This window comes from Chamaea fasciata, unplaced genomic scaffold, assembly GCF_029207755.1.
Source record: "Chamaea fasciata isolate MVZ Bird 193981 ecotype frontalis unplaced genomic scaffold, bChaFas1.0.hap1 SCAF_5, whole genome shotgun sequence".
In the NCBI taxonomy this organism is placed as follows: Eukaryota; Metazoa; Chordata; class Aves; order Passeriformes; family Sylviidae; genus Chamaea; species Chamaea fasciata.
In genome coordinates, this window is record NW_027094090.1 from 9,057,149 (window position 1) to 9,078,494 (window position 21,346).

Below are 21,346 nucleotides of genomic sequence, written 5' to 3' on the forward strand. Positions count from 1 at the left end.
CCTATTCATTGTACAGAAACACTGTATAAAAGAACCTGTCTTTCAATAAACTTTGCTATAAGCCCTCTGAAGAAATCAGAGTTCTGCATGTCGTTACATGAGCCACCCTGAATCATAACAATAGTTCCTATCATGTGCAATGAAATGAATGTGTAGAGCATTACCAAATTGTTTCATTTTAGTTTTTCTTTTTTTGATGTCTGGTCTGCAGGTGGTGAACTTTTTACTGGTCTGTACAGCGACTACTGGGGAAGGGATGCTGCTCTGTTCCGCTCCATGAACCGCCTGGCCCATCTCCGCACGGAACCCGACAATGAGCGCCTGCTCAAAGGTGTGGGGGGCAGAAGGAGCTAAATCCAGAGGGGTTCTAGTTGATCAGACAATTTATGGTGTGCATGGGATCAGAGATTGCTGTGCAATCAGAGATTTGCTATGCAAATGCAACAATAGCATTGGGTTTTGGCCTAGTTCAAATTAAAAAATAAAAAGCAGAGAATGGGACTGGAAAACTGTCTTTTGCAAAAATGCAAAGGAATATTAATTTGTCAACTGGAGGCTTAAAAATACTTCAATGTTAATCTAGTCTACATGTTTTATAGATACCAGCCAAAAAAAATATTTTTTTTACTATTTCTATCACCCAATTGCCCTTAGATAGCTCTCTGACTGACAGAGCCCTTACCTCTTGTTTTATTTTTTGGTTACTATTGGCTGGTTTTAAGGCTTGAAAAAATAAGGCATTATTTTAATAACTGGACTCAATTCCTTTTGGTTTTTTTTTAAAGAACCAAAATTCGTTGGCTCATACATGATTCCTGACAATGAAGACCATGATGATAACAAAGTATATTTCTTCTTTACTGAAAAAGCTTTAGAAGCTGAGACAAGCACTCACGCCATATATTCCAGAGTGGGACGTGTATGTGCGGTAAGATCCTTTCTCTGACTGTGCAGATAAGAAACTAGAACAAATGATGAATTGTCCAGCAAGTTATTATCACAAATAGACTTAAGTTTTACCAGTAGGAACAGAAAGATCATGAGGAAAGACTTTGTTTCCCTGCACTGTTCTGTCTGATTATACATTTACCACTCAGGCCATCCTCCTGGTGTGTTGATCTCATCTCTTTTTGGCTCCCGGGCCCCACACAGAGGAATAAGGTCCTGGGCAGTTGCTGGAGAGGAGCACTGTTAACATATCATCTCCCAGCTGCCCATATTGGTGCTCTCTAAACACTGATGAATTTTGGGTGCCTTTCTCTTGTAATAACCAACTACTGTAAAGCTGATGAGAGGAGCCCTCCCATTTTCCCACTGGGACTACATCAGCTTGATTAAAGGAAAGAAAGGGAAGGTTTTTTCTTGTCATCTGATTTTGTTTCAAAAGAAGTTTTTATTCCCCCTCTTAATTGTAGGGGATACAGTTGAGGGGATAGTTTAGGGAATTCCTAAACTATTCTAGGGATTAGGGGATTCCTAAACTATGTTTTTATTGAGCAAAGAGCAAGATACAAGTTAATTATTTTCTGTCACCTCAATAAGTGGTGTTTGTCATGTATGCTCACCAGCATACTGCCCCTTAAACTTTTTTAAGTACTCATGTATCACTTAAAACATCTGACATATGCAAAGTACCAAATTGCAGCCTCAGACATTAATATTCACAAAGCCACTTGGATTTTTGCATTACAACCTGCATCAATATCCAAGACGGAATTCTTTGGCTTATGTTCTGAATATATCCCTGGATAGATTATTTTAATAGTTCCCTCTAGTCTGCAATATATCCACCTGGAAGTTTTATCTCTAGCCATGGGTTAGACCAAAATCCCACTGACCTTTCTCTTCCACTTCTCCAAAACTTATCTGGCCATTAACTTCACACCTATATTTTATAATTCTTATTTACAAATATGAGTACAAAAAATAGCTAGCTGCTGATTCAAGAACTGGCTTTTCCCCCCCAGCTTTTACATTTGCGTCTGAGCTGTAACAGGTTTTGTAACACAGAGTCTACTCTGTGTATTTCTACTTTTCTGAGGAAAACAGATCTCTGTTTGTGAGAAGAGTTTTGCAAGCCTACTGCAGAGCCTTCAGCAGGCAGTTACACTGGTCTTGAATATAAGGCCACAGATTGAGGATGCTATCTAAAGCAAGTAGTACTTAATGTTTCCTTTTCTTGAAAGTCCCAACTGTTGCCAGAGCAAGAAAAAAGTGAGACAGCTATAGTGAGGTAGGCGTTATTTAAAGTTGTTGAAATTGTTAGAAAGCCATGTAAATAATCACCCCAAACTTGCCACAGCTGCACCAGGTCTATAGATAAATTCAGGGCTTCAGCTTCCAAATACATTGAACTAATCCTGCACTGAGCTCTTAAAACAAACCTAAACTTCAATAATGTACTGAGTAAATCTAGTTTGCAAAAACTGAGCAATAAATAAAAAAAAAGCTTTACAACAGCTGTATAGCTAAAACTATCCAGGGATGTGGTACAGAATTAAAAAATTCTTATGAAACCACAGATCTTAATGAGACCTGGACTTGATCAGTGCAATCCTACTTGAAAACTGACTCCAGAGAAATAATTCTAGTAAGAGACGTGGTTTGTAAATGGATGCTTTTGATATTGGAAGATATAATGAGCAGCTAATTCATCAGAGATGTTTGTGCTTCTAGACTTACTCATTCATATTACCATTGACTTTTTTTTCTCTCTACATAGAATGACATGGGAGGCCAGCGAATGCTTGTCAATAAATGGACCACTTTCCTCAAAACCAGACTAGTTTGTTCTGTGCCTGGGAGAAATGGAATTGATACACATTTTGATGAATTAGGTAAATATCCTAGACAGCAACAAACTTGAAACCATGGAAAAAACCCTAAACCTTCATGACAACACATCTTACTGTCAAATATTGTACTTGTATTCATTATCAGGGAATGGTGGTTAGCCTTGTTACCAACATATATGAAGTTCTACACACATATAGTTCACTATCACCAACTACTCCTTTACGTACTCCATTGTTTTTAAAGATTGTTTTTAAAATCTGCATGAAATTAAATTGAATAAATGAGTAAAATAGGATTATGCTTTTAAGAATCAAGGAATTTTCTTTTGGCAGGCTGACAAAAGTAGGTTTTAACAATAATACTGCATTTAAATTTTACAGAGGATGTGTTTTTGCTACAAACTCGTGATAACAAAAATCCAGTGATATTTGGCCTCTTCAACACGACAAGGTAAACAACTAGAAGAAATAAAGCATCCATAGAGGAATGTTTGAACAGTCTGTTAAAGAGATAGAAGCTGGATGATACATATCCCTTAGCAAATATATAGTAAACAGTTTAATCTCAAGTCTATTCACAGCGGGCTTCCTTGTTAATGTAAAAACTTCTCTATAATACTCAGGGGCTTGAAGTCTCATTCTGTGATTCAGTATATCTAGATCACAAATTAATTAAAGGTTTCTCAGCGTGACAATTTCCTATGTCAAAGTATATGCACTTCTGCATGCTTATAAGAGCTGCATCTCAAAGACACCTGTCCTCCTTTAAGAGCTCCACTGTAATTCAAGGTTAAGTAGATAGCAGCTTAAATTCCTACTAACTTCTTAGTGAAGACTAAAGCAACAGCTGCAGTGTTGTTGGTGGTCCCCTTTTCCTTTTCAACTGCAGCCTAGCTCAGGTGCAAACACACAGTATTCCCAGCTTGGAAATCTGACTGTTAGTTTAGGATGTAGCTGGTAGAAAAGAGCACCTAGGCTTTTGTCACTTTCTCCTGACTTTTTTTTTGTTTTTTTAAAGATAACAAAAGGCAGATCTGCTCCTCTAGGTTTGCAGAGACCTGGCATTTCCTACCAACTCTAGATGGCAGTAGAGAAAGTTGGGCACCAAATTAAAATTTTCTAGATCAGCTCCTGCAGTCTTCAGAAATAATTTTTTTGTAAAGGGCATTGATGCTTCTTTAAAAAACAAACAAACAAGTAAAACGGATTGCTTTTCTAGGACAATATACAATAAAATTTGAAAACAGAATTTTAAAAGAAATAAAAACTTTTATCTGGATTGTTCTACATAAAGTGATCTGATCTAACTAATAATACCAACTGACATTCCCACAAAAAGGACTCATTCAAGGACTGTTTATTTTGGTCAGCATTGGTTGGTTCCCATCTTTCCAAGTGAAAAAACAGTAGGAAAAATGTTAAAGATAAAAGATGGTCGACTGTTTAAGCCACTAATCAAAGATATATAGGACCTGAGTTCAGTCTCTTTTGCTTTCTCTATGTTTCTAAACAAATAATTTAGAGTTTGTGTACACCAGCATCAAATTTTGGCATAACAACACGGAGCTTCCTTGGAGAAATGTTAAGAATATAAACACAAAGAACATAGGATGCAGTACTTAGAAGAAAAGCATATAGGAAAGAATAAGTAGTGTTTTCCCCCTGAACAGTGTTTAAATGTGACTTGTTTTTAATTGCATAATAATGCCAGTATTATCTGGACAGAATGTGACATATTGCTTTAATAATGTCTTTAAATTTTACTTCATAGCAATATATTTAGAGGATATGCTATATGTGTTTACCACATGGCAAGCGTCCGAGCAGCTTTCAATGGACCATATGCTCATAAAGAAGGACCTGAATACCACTGGGCTCTCTATGAAAGAAAAGTACCTTATCCTCGACCTGGTTCAGTAAGTACAGTCTATTTGCTTTGTTAATGATTTTGGAAAGAAAAAGCAGACTGCTGCTAATGTGCAAATATTCCTGACTTTGCAGTCCAGGATATACTTATTTGAATATCTACATACTCCAGCTATTCCTGGAAAAGTGTGAAATGGCTCAGCAATAGGTTTAATCCAGTACTAGAACCATTTATTTTGCAAAGGAAAATAGTGGGACTAAGTATATAAGGTTTTTCAAAATCCTGTAGGGGCATGATTTTCTCAACATTGTATAAAGGTCCTAAGTCCCAAAATTAGGACCCCAGGCAAAAGGGATAGAAAGAGGCAGGTCCAGAAGGTGGGTCAGATGCATTCAGACTCATTCAGATACGTTAAGTGCATTACCTGTGAAAGAACCTCTCTTTCTTTCTTCAGCATGCTGAAACCAGGACATATAACATGAGTTAAAGAAAGAAAAAAAAAAAATAAACACAAAACCCCAAACATACAAACAAAAAAAACCTCAAAAACCAGAACAAGAGAATCCACTATTTCATCGTCAGGTGGTTCTCGTTCCTTTTTTCCACCGCATTTTTCAAAAGGATCAAATTTCAATACTTCTGTAATTTAGATCAATGAGCAGGTTAGAAATGAGACATATTTTAATAAAAGTAACTAATCAGAATAAATGCATTTGTAGATAAGGAGCAAATTTTCCATAATTTAAAGTCCTTTCCTCAAGACTGGTTCTTTCTGGAAGCAATGGTCTGGCACCCTCACAGTTCACTGATTCCCTTTCAGACATCACAGAGTGATATTTTTCTACCCTTCAATGAGGTTCCTGAGTTCATCAACATTCTTGTTCTGTACCCTTTAGAAAGAATATAAAAATATTAAAACAACACTGTAAAAACCAAACTCAGAAAAATCACTCACACTTTCTTGTTCATTTTCACACAAGTTTCTTCATAAACATTTTTTTTTCAATGGCTGTTAACTGAAGGAAAGAAACAAGACATATTTTGGAGATGAAATTAAATGGAAATGACTGTAGCAAGCATTCAGCAGCTATAGAGGTGCTGTCTTATAAGGAGTTGTTCCTGTCTGGTACTTAGATCTCTGTCACAAACTTTTGACTTAAAAAACAAGTAATTAACTTCTACAAGGAATTCTTTTGTTGTTTTCTCAAGGACATCACAAGCAAACTTCACCTTAAGCCCTTTTTCTGTTTCAGTTTCTGCAGTTTCTGTGCCAGGTACTCACATCCCCACTCCAGAGGTGAGGGGGGTACCTGTTGGTGCAGGTCAAAGGTGCCCTTTGCACTGCAGGGCCTGTCACCATCTCACCGAGCAGGCACAGCCACAGTCTCCAGGAGGAGGCAGGCAATGCCAGCCTATCTCAGGGAAGCACAACATCCAGAGTTTCTTTTTTCCCTATACTTTTGGGGACTACAACTACCTATCCACCCATGGCAATTGTCATGTGCTGGAAAGCTGCTTTTGTTTACACTCAGGAGAGTCTACTCCTTCTCATGTCAGCATTGGGCAGATTTCTAGCTCTGAGCAAAGTCATTTCTAACAGCTGTTTGGCTGACTCCTCCCCAGTTTTCACACTTCACCTCTTAATCTCCTTTCAGGCTGGGGGCTCACTCTTGTTCTTAAAGGTGGAATAAACAGTTGCTGGACATTCCTTTCAGTGCTGTTTTCCTTTTGCTAACTGAATCAATATTCCCTTTTATACTAAAAATAATCATCTCCAGAAATAAGTATTGTATACAATTCATTTATCACTGAATCTCCTGAATGAGAGGTAGAAAGGTCTCTTAGCTTGTCTGCTCCATTCCAGTGATGCCTTTCTCCCTGTAGCATGATTTCAAATGCACGCCCTTTCTCATTTTAAGTTAATCATTTAAAATGAAAAATTTTCTCTACTTCTCTTGGGGTTACAGACATAAGTCAAAATTTAGAACAGATACTACAAAAAAGAGATTATCTAGGATTTAAACATAATGAATATGATTTGACCATCTTGGCCAGTGAGCTACCCCTGTAGCAGTGCTGACAACAATACCAAATATTTTTTTGTTTGTTTGACATCAATTGAAATCATTAGTATTGAGCCAGGATAGAAAAACAGGTAAATAAGTTTTCACATTTTAGAAAAAAATTGTTGAATTCCAAGGAATTATTGGTTTCCTATTTGATTTTTTGCATAGCAAATGTATGGGTTTTGCAGTCTTACCAAATAATGAGACTGTACTACGCATGGATTGCAGAATAGCTGTATATTTTGCAAAGATGATACGATCCAAATTCTTTAAGTGGTATTCATTTTTTTTTCCAGGCAGTAGAACACCTCACATATATTATTTGGACTAGCATTAAACACAGGCATGAATTCAGTATTAATGACTCCAGTTATTACATTGATATCTCCTAGCACTGAAGATTAAATGGTGTCTTTTTGGCAGGAAGAAGAGAACACAGAGCCAGCACTTCAGCAAGGTTGACAATGATTTATAGGAAGGCTGCCCTAAGTTCCACTTGCTTTCAATGCTTGTCTTCTTTGGCCATGTTTGGGTCAGACTAGAGTGTCACCTCCCCAAAAAGGCAAAGCATAAGAACAGAAAAAGGAGCATAAGAATTCAAGTGATTTCCCAATATCCTGGAAAAATTAGCAGAGGATCAGTTCTCTCCTAAGTGTTAATAGATTTAATTGTGGTTTTCTTTATATGTTGCAGAGCACATCAGAGGCTGAAGTAGATGACTCTGCCAGCTAACAGGGCATTAATTGATAAATCTTTAGCTACTCATTTAGGGTACAGTTTAGAGGTCTTTCCAATGTTTATCCAGTAGCACAAAGAGAAAGTGTGTAGGAGGCTGTAGCCGAGTGTTAGCCTTCACACTCCAAGCAATGTGCAGCATGTTGGTAAACTAAATCCAACTACCTTTCCTATTATAGGAGTGACAGTGACAAGAGGCAAAAAAATAACCCACTACTGGGCATCTCTGAGAGTCAGCACTCATTGGTCTTAGGTATTGAATGAGTAGAGTAAGTCTATGAGGAATGAGAGTAGAGCTTAAAGCTAAATAAACAGAAAGCCACTGTTAAGAGTCACACAGGTTCTGACAGACTCTGAGATCCTCTTCTGTAATCTCTGCTGGTTTTTTTAGTTCATTAAGGCTGTGTTGCTTCTGGAAATGACATCAGCGATGTCAAAAGTAATAGACTTCAGAGACAGCTGCATGTACACTTTCATTTCTAGACTACTTGATTTTATTTAATTAAAATGAAAAGCCTTGAATGATTTTTTTTTTTTTTTTTTACATCTCTCTAGGACTGTGGCAATGCCTATTCACTTGATATGCTGTGCAGTGCATGGGAAGCACAGGCTTAGCCTGTCTTCATGCTCCAGCTCTGTCTCTTTATTGCAAACAGCTGGTAAAATTCCATCACTAGGTTGATTAGACAATTACTTTTAAGTCAACACTGAACAAATACATTCCTGCAGCTAAACCCAAAAATTGGAAACAAATATTGCCCTGCTTGACAAGTGCAGGAGTTTGTTATTGTCGAATACAGCTGACCACAAGTTTAAAATTACTGTTTCCAGTAAACATAAGGAGTATTTTATTTCATTTTAATGATTGAAAAATCCAATTTAAATGGAGAAAGGCTGCTACTGTGGCTTTGCCTGAAATGCTTCCTAAAACCGCACTGTTGTATGAATATTTGGAGAAAGTAAATGGTTACTGAGATATTTCCAGCTTGATCATAAATGGTTTCAATTAGACATCATGAAGCAAACTGGAAATCTAGGATCTATGTTCAGTTGGGAAACACTATCTCGTTCACAAAGCATCCTAAAATAAACTTCTCTCTTTAATGCAATAAATTATCTCTAATTGCACATTTGACTGAAGGAGTAAGCCTCTTTTAATCAGTCATTGACATAAAGTTTATTTGCTTTGCAAACTGATAGACTGATCAGTACAAACATTGGTATTTGAAGCTAAACTGTGATATATAATACTGTCATCAAGAGTTAGGAATTAGAATCAAACATAATACTGTTAGAATGCCTGACATCAAGAATTACTGTTGCTGATGGAATAATTTTTAAGTGTGTTTAGTTTCTTATGGTAATACGTTTTGCAATCAAAAAATAGTAATGAGGTTGATTTCAAGCATTAGTGTTCTGCTGACTTTATATGGATGTTTCTCTACTGGGATAGAAAAGCCCTTTCTTCTTCCTCTGTCCATGGCCATTTCAAGTGCATCTTCAATGTGAATTTGGGGAATACATAACCACTATGGCTTTTGTCAATATCTAAAAGTGTTAATCTTAATTCTGTCTTAGTATGCCAAAGACGGGTGAACTCCTTCTTTCTAAAAATGACAATGCCAAGGCACTGTTCAGCCTTTCCTTTCTTCTCGTGATTAATAATCCACACATGCATAATATACGGAGTGCCATGTCGTAATTCCTGCTGTGGTCTTCTGTGCTTGATTTTCTGCAGACTTGTCTTTTTCCCTGAAAACAAGACCCTTTTCTGACAATTTCTTTGGCAAACCTTGAGGATAATCTATGTTCTATGTTTTTGCAGTGTGCCAGCAAGGTGAATGGTGGGCTGTACACCACCACCAAAGACTATCCTGATGAAGCTGTCCATTTTGCCAGGAGTCATCCACTGATGTATCAGCCCATCAGGCCTGTTCATAAGAGACCAATACTAGTTAAAACAGATGGAAAATACAATCTTAAACAAATAGCAGTGGACAGAGTAGAAGCTGAAGATGGGCAATATGATGTTTTGTTCATTGGCACAGGTAAATAAAACAAGAAAGAAATTTTTACATTTATGAAGTAGTTTTGTTTGGGTGGGGTTTTTTTGTTTGTTTGTTTTTGGGTTTTTTGTTCTGTGTTTTTGTTGTTGTTGTTGTTGTTTTGAGTTTGGGTTTTTGCTTGTTTTTTTGGGGGGGAGTTGTTGTTTTTGGGGCTTTGTTTGTTTGTTTTTCTCCAGGATGAAACAAATCAATACAACATTTCTTTTAAGCTACTTTTCTTTTCATGCCTGTGCCAGTCTTCCCCTTACAGAGGATGTTAGCCATTCTATACATGTGCTTCACTGAGATGCTAACATTATATAGGAAAATAATGGTAGGGAAACATTTAAAGACTAGCAAGAGAAACAAGTATAGGATTCCATTTTAATTTCTTTTCTTTTCAAAAAAGAGCATTAAAAAATTGCAGAACCACCAGCCTTATGTTTTAAACTTCAGAACACTGTCATGTATCTGAACTGAGACTTGGAGACCTGAGAGAAACAAAGGTGATATGATTTCCAAAAATATCAGTTCAGGTTATTGGCTTTATTCCCCAGTTTCTTTTCCCCAGTTCTGGAGACAACATGTCTAGCTGATACCATTAAAAAATCTGCCAGCTTCCAGATTTGGGTTACAACACAGCTCAAGGGAGGAAAGAGGAAATGCCCGATTTAAAAACACACAAAACTGTTAGAAGTTTCCTGCCAAGTTTTCTTGTCTCTCTTCTGTGCCATTTTATTAAAATATAGAGAGTTTGTTTAATAAGAATTTTAAGCATCTTCTTAACAAACAGAATAAAGACAAAATATAACATATACCTGCAGTAAGTCTAAGAAAGCAGAGAAAAAATGAATACTCTAATGGTATTTGAAAAATAGAAAAACTTAAGAAAACAAGAGGAAAGGCTGGAACTACACAAGACTTAAGTCACATCTAATCAGTCTGGAAAAAACCCAAGGATTCTTACATTCACATTTAATCAATTTAACAACAGGAGTGGTATCACAAATCATTTTGACCGTTTTGTCTAGGAAAGTAGTTCCAGTGAATTATTTTTTACTAATGAAATTCCTCCGATAAGTACATTTTAGTGTTGAGAACATTCAAAAAACCGTGTTCACAGAATAACAAAGTCCTATTTATATTAGTGCTGTTTTCTAAGGTTTTAAACGGCCTCAGTATGGTCTTGGTAATGGACTTACTGTGGCTTGTAAAACATTGCATCATGTGTCATTACATTATTTCTGTATAGCAGATTTTACAGTGGGTCCTACATCCTTCATATTTTCTCCTTGCATTTCTAATTGAGACTGTGCCAGATATTCTTGTACACAAGTGTTTTCTTCAGCAAAGCTGAATGCAAAGTGGTTTAAGCGTGTGTTTTAGAGCTGTGCTGAATGGCCCCCAACAGCTGCCCAGTGTTCTCAAGCTCTCTGATGCCAGGTGACATGAAATTCCAGCAAAGGCATTTTGGTTTTAGAAACTCTGAAGTGAAACCTGCAATCACTACTCCAGCAAAGCACCCACCAGAAAACTCACTACTTCTTTGGGCAATATAATATTAGAAAGGATTGATATATTTTTTTAATTCCAGTCCAACACCTGCTGCGTAACATAAGTCAGCAGCATCTTCCAGCTGAGGAAGTTTCCTTAGGGTAGCAGTGCAGGTTGGAAAGGTTCATCCAAGGCAAAGTCTGAACATCAGAGCTTTCATATGTCTGTCAGCAGGATTTGAAGAAGGACTTATGAAAATCAGAGCTCAGAATACAAATTCTTTTCACTGTTCTACTACAAAATGGTTGCCTTTGATTACATATTCTCTTTGAAAAATGGTGTATGACCCCAGTTCAATGGTTCTTCTTTTTGTTTCACCCTTTGATCTTTTGCTGAACATTTCCCCCTGTGCTTCCCTGCTTAATATGTCCCCTGTAAATCAAAGGTGACTGAAAGTAACAAAAGAAAGGAAGTGATATTTGCCATTGCTGATGACAGATTTTCAGATTAAGGAGAGCAAGGCTTTTCTATAAATAGCCAGCAAGGGAAAACCAAAGTGGTGAGAGACCAGATGTTATTTGTGTGTTTTACTTTCCTGCAAGAGTTGCAGAGACAGAGAGGTTGATAAATCTAAGTCAAATGTGCCTTAGTCTTTTTGAATGTGCATCTTATATTTTGATTCATCTCCCTTTGACTAACATCTTCAGCTCAACAGCAGTTCAGTGTTTCCTTAGAGAAGGGTACAAATCATGCACAATGAAGCCCTGAAGTTTTTTGTACTTTTGCCTGGGGGAATGGAGCTGCTGCCAGCAATTAAGGATATTAGTAGTTTCCTATCTAGTGTAAACACTCAGATCCTAAAATTAAAGGTACTTTACTCTTGCTTGCCTCAATGCACTAGGCTTCCACTTACTCCCATTTATTTTTCTGAAATATGCTTGCCCTCTGTGATCCTTTTGCTATTCACAATGGAATATGACCCAATGTTTGAAAAATACAATTAATTATGTATCTTACAAGTATCTAAGTCAACTCTTATTTGCCAGGGAAAAATTGTCATATATTTCATTTTCTAAGAGTAAGAATCCTCATTAATAACAGCACAACGCTAACTTTTCATATTTATAAATTTCAATCCATTATCAATTTGAAGAAGTAACTTCAGGTATTTGAAGGCCATATAAATATTTCAAACAATCATAACCTTTACTTTTGTTTTGTTTTAAATTTATGTCCAGATAATGGTATTGTGCTGAAAGTCATAACAATTTACAATCAAGAAACAGAATCAATGGAAGAAGTGATTCTTGAAGAGCTGCAAGTATTCAAGGTGAACTGTGTTGTATATGAAGTATATACACAGGTTTTGAATTTTCTGAAGAATTAAAACTTCAGAAAAAAATCTGAGCATAGTCAAATATGTAATACTTGTGTGCAAGAAATTTTCTAATTATTTAGCAAATTTATGACAGTAAACTTTAATTTTCAAATGAAGTTCTTATAATGTCCCAAGTACCAAAGCATGTTGAAGGAAATCACAACTACTGCCTTTCTAATTTTTTGCTTGGACATTGTAGTGAGACTTTTAATTAGAAACTTATTGCATTTTGTTTAATATTCCCTCATATCCAATTAAGTAATTAACAAAGTATGACTTCACACAAAAATGTGCCTACTACAATCTTGGAAACTTAAATGATATCCAGATAGAAAAAGTCCACTCAGAAAGAGTGAATCAGTTAACCTTTCTCTCCAGTGGGCAGACATGGGTCCTAGTGAGGCAGAACTCTGTTCTGCTAAAGAATAACCTATGGTTAAAGCTCAGTGCTCAGCATGTGAAAAAGGTAACATAATGAAGTTCTCCCAGTGAGTATTCTCATCATGTCATGTTAGCCAAATAAAGCAGGAGGCTGATCTGCTTCAAACCACAGGGAAAATCTAATATCAAAAGTTAGACATTTAAACCTGGTACCTGAATTTAGGCAGTGTAACTATTGACTTTTTGCCAGGAGAAAAATCACAGAATTTGCTGCTCTTGATAAAGCTAGTTCTCAATAGAACAATGAAGGGCTATGTATTGCTTCAAGAAATCTGAGCAGAGGGCAGAGAGGACAATGTTAAAAGAAGGAATTCCGGCTATTTTTGTCTTATCTTCAGCGAATGTTTTGTTATAAAGAACACTCCACTTATCACTTTCAAGCAGGACAAAAGACATTCAGTGGTGGCAAGAGCTAATGTCATGTTTGACAGGGAAATTGTAGTGTTCCTGTAGCTCTGATAATCCTGAATTAAGTGTCGGCTGCTTGTTTCCAAATAAACTGTTCTAAAGCAATACTTCTGAAAGTCACAATTTCTTCACATCTTTCTTAAATAAAGTCAAAGTATCTAGCAAAGCTGAATGTAATAAGTAAATACCAATACTATTTTACCTGACTTATTTTCATGGCAAAAAGATGTTCTTTTTTCTAAGAAAACAAATATTTCCTATTTTTTTAGATGCCTGTTCCTATTATTTCTATGGAAATCTCTTCAAAAAGGGTAAGTATTTTACAAGTTTGAAATACGACGATTATGACTCAAATGTAATGAAGCTGTAAACTGCACAGAGCTAGATGGATGGATACATAGGCAGATGTACATCATGTATATAATGAGATCTGGTTGGATACATGTAATCATTCTGTAATATAAACTTATGATTATATGCTCAGTTCCTTTATTTACGTATTTATGTTTTTCAGTTCCAGTGTTAAATACCCTTAGTTCACAATACCATGCATATCAAAGCAAGTAAAAACCAATCTGTTTTATAAGTTGTTGTTGTACTAATAACAGTAGGGTTTAGTTTGGTGGATATGGCAATTCACAGAAAAATTCTTTGTTGATAAATGCAAACAGACTACAGCCCCATGGGGATATCAGTGCAAAAAGAACGTTGCTGGCTCTCCCACATATTCAGTTGCCTTGTAGGGCTGTTTGGATCTGAGTTCTTTTTGAGTTTCTGAAAGTTTCTGCTGATATAAACACCCAATTTATTATTCTTGTGGGCAGATTCTCATCCATATCATATAATCATATAATCTCATCATGGAGCCATTATAAACATCTGAGGACAGTTATATCTAATGTTAAATATGTCAAAGAATGATGTTAGACATCCGGTGCAATGTAGGTGCACGTAAGCAGTGAAACATGAGTAACAAAGAATGAAAACTGCATTATTAGGAGGTGTGACTGCACCCCAAAGGGTTATTTAAATCTTGGTGTTTAATCAACTTGCATTCTTCCTGTAGGTAATGCAGAAAGTCAAAGTCCTGTGATGGTAATTCAAAGGAGGACTTGGGTCTAAGTATTTTGAATTATTTCCTGCCTTAATCTTTTCCCACAAACTTTAAAAGCAGCTCTGGAAACTAGATTATCTAACACTGCACCTAAGTAATTATTTGGAGAAAGACTTGGTGTCTTTTCAGATGTTTGCCTTACCTTTTACTTTCAATGAATTGTCATGGTTAAAGAGTTGTGTTGGAAGAGTAAGAAAAAAGATATCATAAAATTTGAAGTAGCATTACTCCACTATATTCATCTCCCAAGAGGTGTGCTAATTCTACTAATTCAAGGCTTATCTGGAAAAGCTGGAGAGAGATGTAAAAAAGCCAGCAGAGCAACCCAGTAGTTGAAGAAAGAAGTTCTTCTCTCTTCTTGTGAGAAGTAAAAGTAGCTTTAATTTTTCAAGAGACCAAAGAGAAGACTGAGAGAGAACAGGATAGTCATATATATATTTTACTGTGTGAGGTGACTTCCTACTGTGTGTATGAGGATTCTTGAACATTGATGGCAAAGCAATCTCAGATTAAAAAGCCAAGATCAGCTTGTTGAATGTAGATAAACTTATTCTTGAAATAGGATACAGTTTTCTGACACCGAGGACAATTATATATTAGGGACAGAATTGGCGTCAAGTAATTTTGTCTTTAAAATCATCAGGAATATAACTTAGTTGAGCATACGTGAAAAAGTTTTGTACCTCAAGCACTTTTGCTGATCTCTTTAGAACTTGGAGTTACTGAGCCTGTGGAGACCTTCTTGCTACCTATGTCTCCATATCCTTATAACACTGACCAGTCTTCGCCAAGTCACGGTACAATAAAATACCACATTTCAGGGCTGAGCTTTTTATCTGTAGAGACTGGAAAAGAATGTTCTTTGATGTTCAGTTGGCTAGATATCAGATGCTTCTTTTCCTTCCCATGATTTACCAAGACCTAAAGAAGTTTTTTCCCCTGCTAAAAGATAAAAGAGAAAATCTCATCTGTCTCATTGAAAGTGTTGTTCATGTCTTCTGGGACAATCACACTGCAGCACTTGCAGAAAAAGAATTCACCTCAAAAAAGTACCCTAGGTTTTCTCTTCATTGCAGCTGGCAGATTGAGTTCCTGCTACTATCATCTGTTTTTTCTCACCAGAAAAATTCTTCAAGCATTGTTGTCACCAGCCTCTCCTAGTTTATTCCCCTGGCGTCTCTGAAAGTTAAATTTCTATGATCTGAAGATATATAAGAGGCATAATAAGGAGAAAGAACAGACTATCTGGATTAGGACTTATATTTTGTGATAGACTACATGTCAGTATTTTCCAGCTTTAAGTAATTTTAAAATACCAGATTTTGACAGCTTGGTTGAAGAGTAGGAATTATGGACTAAATTTGAGCATTAGGATGAGGAGCACAACAGAGGAATCCTTTTTCTGACTGGTAAAACTGTGGAAGCGAGCTGTGCATATTCAGTCTCTATTGCAGTGCACAATGCAGATTCCTGTGTTCAGAAAATTTACATTCATCAGCAACAAGACTTTCTCAAATTTCTTTCAGTTCAAGCTATTCTCTTCTGAATTTGCTGTGCTAGCACCTAAAAAATTAAATTGATTATCTGTCATTTGATTTGAAAAGGACATCTATGTGAACTCAAAAGATTTAAAAAATCAATGCTAATGCTGAAAGAACCCCCACCCAAACCCTGCAAATAAATACCAAAGAAATAGATAGGGACCAGGTAATTTGTAAGGAAAGACTGCACAGCAACAGGAAAACAATTAAACATTCATCTGTCTATCTATCTATCCATCTATCCACCTGTCTATCTATCTATCCATCTATCCATCTGTCTATCTGTCTATCATTTATCTATCTCTCTATCATCTGTCTTTTATGTATATCTGTGATTATACAAATCACAGCACTACTGTGCATGTGACAATATGTGACCATATTCTAAATAGCCATATGAAGAGTTAAATTTATTTGAAAACTCACATTTTAGAACTGAGTTTGCTTACAACCCTTGCATATTTGAACTTCTTTGTTTAAAGTATTTCATGTTAAGTTGAGGGTCTTTTGCAGATCAGTTAGGTGACAGACAAGTGTAAAGAGGGAGGCATTGGATAATTTCTTGATGAAGAAAAAGAAATATAAACCCTTGCCTATTCAAACACAAAGCTGAAACTTCAGAAGTGAGGAAATGCCAAAATAAACTTGTTCATTTTACCTTGTTTCTGTTTCTCTGTCCTCAGTAGCAGAGTTTACTCTGTCATCAGGTATTTTCCTACAGAGTAACTCTGCCTCCCTCAGGTCACAGGCGGAATGCACAACCAGCAAGCGACGATCAGTCTAACAATCCCAATAACAGCGTGGGAAAGAGAAGTTTTAATGGACATTGTAGCAATCCTGTCTGGTGTATTTTTTTGCAGCAACAGCTCTACGTGGGATCAGAGTCAGTGATAGCTCAGGTGAAGTTCCACCAGTGTGACATGTACGGCGCGGCTTGCGCCGACTGCTGCCTGGCCCGGGATCCGTACTGCGCCTGGGACGGCATCTCCTGCTCCCGCTACTCCTCCACGGGAGTGCAAGCAAAGAGGTGAGAGCTCTTGCTTCTTCTGATACCCTTTGAGCAAAATACCTACATCAAAATTTTCTACTGCAACACAGAGCGCTTCGTATCACCCCTCAGACAAGACCAAACTGTGAGATGTCAGCTGCTGATTTCTCAGCATAACCTTGGGGGATTGCAAGGAGCCGAACTCACAGGTTGGCACAGACTGCAGTACCAGGAGTAGTTTTATGACCAAAGCTAAGTCGCTTCATAATTATTTGCGTTACACTGTAAACCTTACTTTCCTTAAACATCTTTTCAAGTCTTTGCAACATCAGAGACCGAGTTTGATAGTGTTAAATAGGAAGTATATCACACTGCAATAACATATACAACAGAATTTCTAAAAAAACCCCAAAGAAGAATCTTTGTAAATAGTCATATACCTTCACCAGCCAAAATCACACAAGAGTTTCTGCAAAAGCTAAAGTTTGGCTTAGGTTTTCTGCAGTGGGTTGAAAGTTTACTCTAGAGGTCAGTTCAAAGTACAAACCTGATTTGGGTGCTTTAATTCTTCCTTGTGGAGACTTTCTATGTGTCACCCTTCTCTTATTCACAGTTCTTGATGTTCACTCTTTCCTTCAATGATTTTCCTGGGACCTGTTGTCCTCCCCTCTCAAACACAGCCTCTGCATTTCAGCTACACAGATCAAGTATCTAGAACATGCATGTTTTAATCCAGATCTTTTCACAAAAATTAGTCAGCTTCGCCACCAGGACAGAGCAATTTCTTACCTGAATCAACAAAATTTTGGTATTACATTATTCAAATAATTTCTGTTGCTTTTTTTGTAATTACTGATTTTAAAAAATATATGCTTATTTATATTAGACCTACAAGGACTATAAGAATGAATTGAATAAATTCCAGAGAGAGTTTTGAAAATTGGTGGAGATGGTTAAGGCCAAGCCAAGTCATAGTATCCCAAATGTATTATTATTGCTTAAGGAAAATCAGGAATATGGGGCTTTGTATTTATTTATTATTCATCTGGCATATTTTATCTTACCATGAACCTGGATGCACTCAAATGCAGGCTGACTTGTCAGGCATAACAGACATTGCCATAAATTTTTATAACAGATAATTAATACAGTCATGTTACCTTTAGTAACATCATTTTTTGGATTAGGTACATTTATGAGTACAAATGAGAAACACAGACTGTGACTCAGCATAATTAAGAATCTCTTGAATTTACTGCACTAAGGCATGGGTTAAACCAAGCAGGATAACCTACACAGCTTTTACAAGCAGGACTGCATTGTTTTCTTGTGCCTTTTGTGAATAGACCTGAGGGGAAGAAGTAGGCTCTGTTTGACTGCTCAGAGTGAGATGAGTCTGATTAAGATTTTCAGGCCCTGGATTAAAAAAGATGAGCAGCTATATAGTGGGCCAGGGAGATTAATGTCCTATGGTATAACTAGAAGTTGGGTTATCATAATGATAAAGCATGTGGGTTACTCATCTGATGATGTAAAAGTCATTTGGGAAGGAAGACCGGGGGTTAAAAATCTCCCAGCAGCCTTTTATCTTGCTAGCAGTATCACCATTTATGTTGTGCAGGCTACTTCTTGTCTAAGAAAATATGAGAGAAACTCACTGAGGCCTGGACTCTGTTGTACATGTTTCTCACCTAAGACAATTTCCAGAGTAGCAGCCTTTAAGTTCCCTGAAAACACATTTATCCAGGGGGAGTGATATGGACAGCACCCCGGGCACCTTCTGGTGCCTTACCTCTCCATGATTCAGCAGATCAGCCTCTAAAAGAAGAAAATACTGCTGCTATCTCACTCCTTCTCTTTAGATAAGCACTGTAGCAGTGGAGAAGGGATTTGCACTCGATTGAATGCTCTTGAAGTCTGTAAAACTTGTTTTCCATATCAGAGTTTGGGGAACAGTCAGCAAGACTAACAATGTTGAGAGGCATGAATGGCATTTGCTTTGTTCACTTCAGGTCACAGCTGAAGCTCGGAGCATTTCAAATGTAGGACCTTACACTAACTGTGTGGTACATGGAGAGGCAGGGAGAGGTACTAGGGACATGTGTATAGAAGTTGTTTTAGGTTGCTTCCCGTCAGGTACCATGTGTAGAGCACCACAGGAAAAGGCAGGTCCCGGCAGACAGCATGGAGTTTTCTGATACCGGGTGGCACTGACTTGTTGATAACCCTGCCATGGCTTGGCTGGACTCCAGACAGAATTAATGCCACATCCCAGAAAATTCATGTCTTAGTCTGGCCTTGTCTCCAGATTTCTTCTTAGGCTGCTCGTGGCAATACAAGTAATGTGAATGCAAGGGTCATTGGAGAGTGCTTGTTTCTCCTGTTCCTGATATCCGTCCCTTCATTGGAGTCATGGAGTTGTGCCTTACATTGCAACACACTTGAGCTGGCCTAAATACCACCTGTCTCTGCTCAAACGTGGCCTTCATGCTGTACATTGAGGTGGACTTTTGATTTGTAAGAGCAGTGCTGCTAGTGGGTAAGGCCTTTTCTCAGAGACCACTTTTTAATTTCAGTCGTACTGGTGAAGGGTTGAATTGGAGCAGGGAGGTACAATGTGTCCTCCCAGCTTTGATCGAAATGCTGTCTGCTTTAGACCCTCATGCCTCCAAAGCGCAACAAGTGTTAGAGAAACATTAAATAGAAATCTGTAAACTGGGCATGTAATTTATTTAGAGAGAAGTGAAGCACAAATACAAAAACCCTATTCTTGGCATCTGGTACTAATTTTTTAAATTGTAAAAGTCTATGATTCCTTGTACATGTATATCCTGGATAACTAATTAAATGTAGGATTTAATTTAGGAAAAATAAAAACTGAGTCCAAAATCCCATATCTTGATGCTGGCAGCACAGCACACCACAATTCCGTGGTAATTACAGGTGTAAGGCTCCTGAATACTGCAAATGCCTCAGAAGGCAGAAGGAATTTCTATTGCATTCAAATTTCGTGAAGTGCACTTGAGAAAGCAGAGGTCCAAGATTTAAATGCTTTAGTTCTCTATTAGCTCTGCAATCTGATTGAGGCAGCTTCAATTTTTATCTAAACAAGCACTAAATTCTACAAGTGAGGCTCTTTGCAGTACCAGCTCACCATCCAGGCTGAAAAAGGTCTGAGGTAATTTAAAAATATCTTTGAACTTGGGTAGGCATAGTGTGATCTTTTAGCTAATTTTTAGAAGCTGACAGTCTCTCCTATGCCTTGTCTCCCTCTCTGGCTTCTTTCTCCATCCAGCAGGCATGCAGTTTACTGATTTACTTATGCAAACCACGGTGGTGCCTTTTGTTCCCAAGATTTTTTGATCTTCCTCAGACATTCCTGGGAAATAATAAAGAAAAATGAAAAATTATGGTGATGGTAAAGATCATGATGATGGCTGTATTGCTTTCTTGCAGATCATTTTTACTAAGTTCCTGAAAGCAGAGAGTTAAGGGATGAAATATAAATTAATAGATTTAAATTAATAGAAATTATAGACTGCAAAAGATACTTCCCTATATTCAGTACATTTGTTAATTACTGAAAATTGTTCCTTACAGTAATTTATCTCAGGAATTTTCTGATACTCTATTATACACAGAATTCTGAGTAAAATAATTTCTAAGAAAAAAAGAATAGTACCAGGCTTATGTCAGCATTTGTAAAATGAGCTTATCTCCCAGCACCTCCCTCACTTTCAGCACCTCTCTCCCTTTTTTCCTTCTATCAGAGAAAATAGCAAGTGAAGGCACTGATAATTGTATCCTCCCCAGTCTTCACCGTCTCAATAAAGTCACAGTAAAATTCAAACAAACATGTCTTTTCCTTTAATGATTCTGACAACTGGAGAAATAACCCTGCCTTACAGAACTAGGATTTTTTTAGCATTACAGTGATCGTTAGGAACTGATGAGTAAATAGAACATGCCTGCTACCTGTCCTGTTCCTGCTAGATAGGGTTGTTGGACCTGACAGCAGCAGGATTGTCTTGTTTGTTTTGTTTTGGTTTTTTTTTAAGGCTAATTCATATCCTATAGTGTTTCTGCATATTTGTGCAGGAAAATGTCTCTTCTGAGTAATCTACACATGCAGACTTGCAAAGCTGGTGACAGCATTTGTCAGCACTGACAATACACATTGCAATGACAACACCCAGGGCAGAATAAGGCCTAGCTGCTACCTCAGAATCTCTGTTTTTGTTTAATAGGATGGAAGTATTTTTAGCATTTCTCCCTAAAAGCTCAATGCAGTCTCCACTTGGTTTCCAGATTCCCCTGAAACAAAAATGGAAAAATCTCTGATTTTTCTCTGAATACCAGTGGAGGTATAAGCTGTGATCTTGGTCCACCAAGAACACTAGATCAATGGGTGACAGAACTCAGAAAATAATGACTGTCTACAGCCAGATTAAAAATTAAATGAGTAACATCCATG

General features: G+C 37.2%; 1 protein-coding gene across 1 annotated transcript in view; it reads left to right on the forward strand.

The window, feature by feature from the left end:
* Nucleotides 1-21,346, forward strand: part of SEMA3E (semaphorin 3E) — a 127,532-nt gene that overhangs the window by 101,057 nt on the left and 5,129 nt on the right. The window contains exons 6-14 of the mRNA XM_066182776.1: nt 212-331; nt 786-928; nt 2,723-2,837; nt 3,177-3,246; nt 4,567-4,711; nt 9,289-9,511; nt 12,241-12,332; nt 13,499-13,540; nt 16,745-16,911. Of these exons, the coding sequence (XP_066038873.1) occupies nt 212-331; nt 786-928; nt 2,723-2,837; nt 3,177-3,246; nt 4,567-4,711; nt 9,289-9,511; nt 12,241-12,332; nt 13,499-13,540; nt 16,745-16,911 (1,117 nt within the window). The remainder of the gene's footprint in view (nt 1-211; nt 332-785; nt 929-2,722; nt 2,838-3,176; nt 3,247-4,566; nt 4,712-9,288; nt 9,512-12,240; nt 12,333-13,498; nt 13,541-16,744; nt 16,912-21,346) is intronic.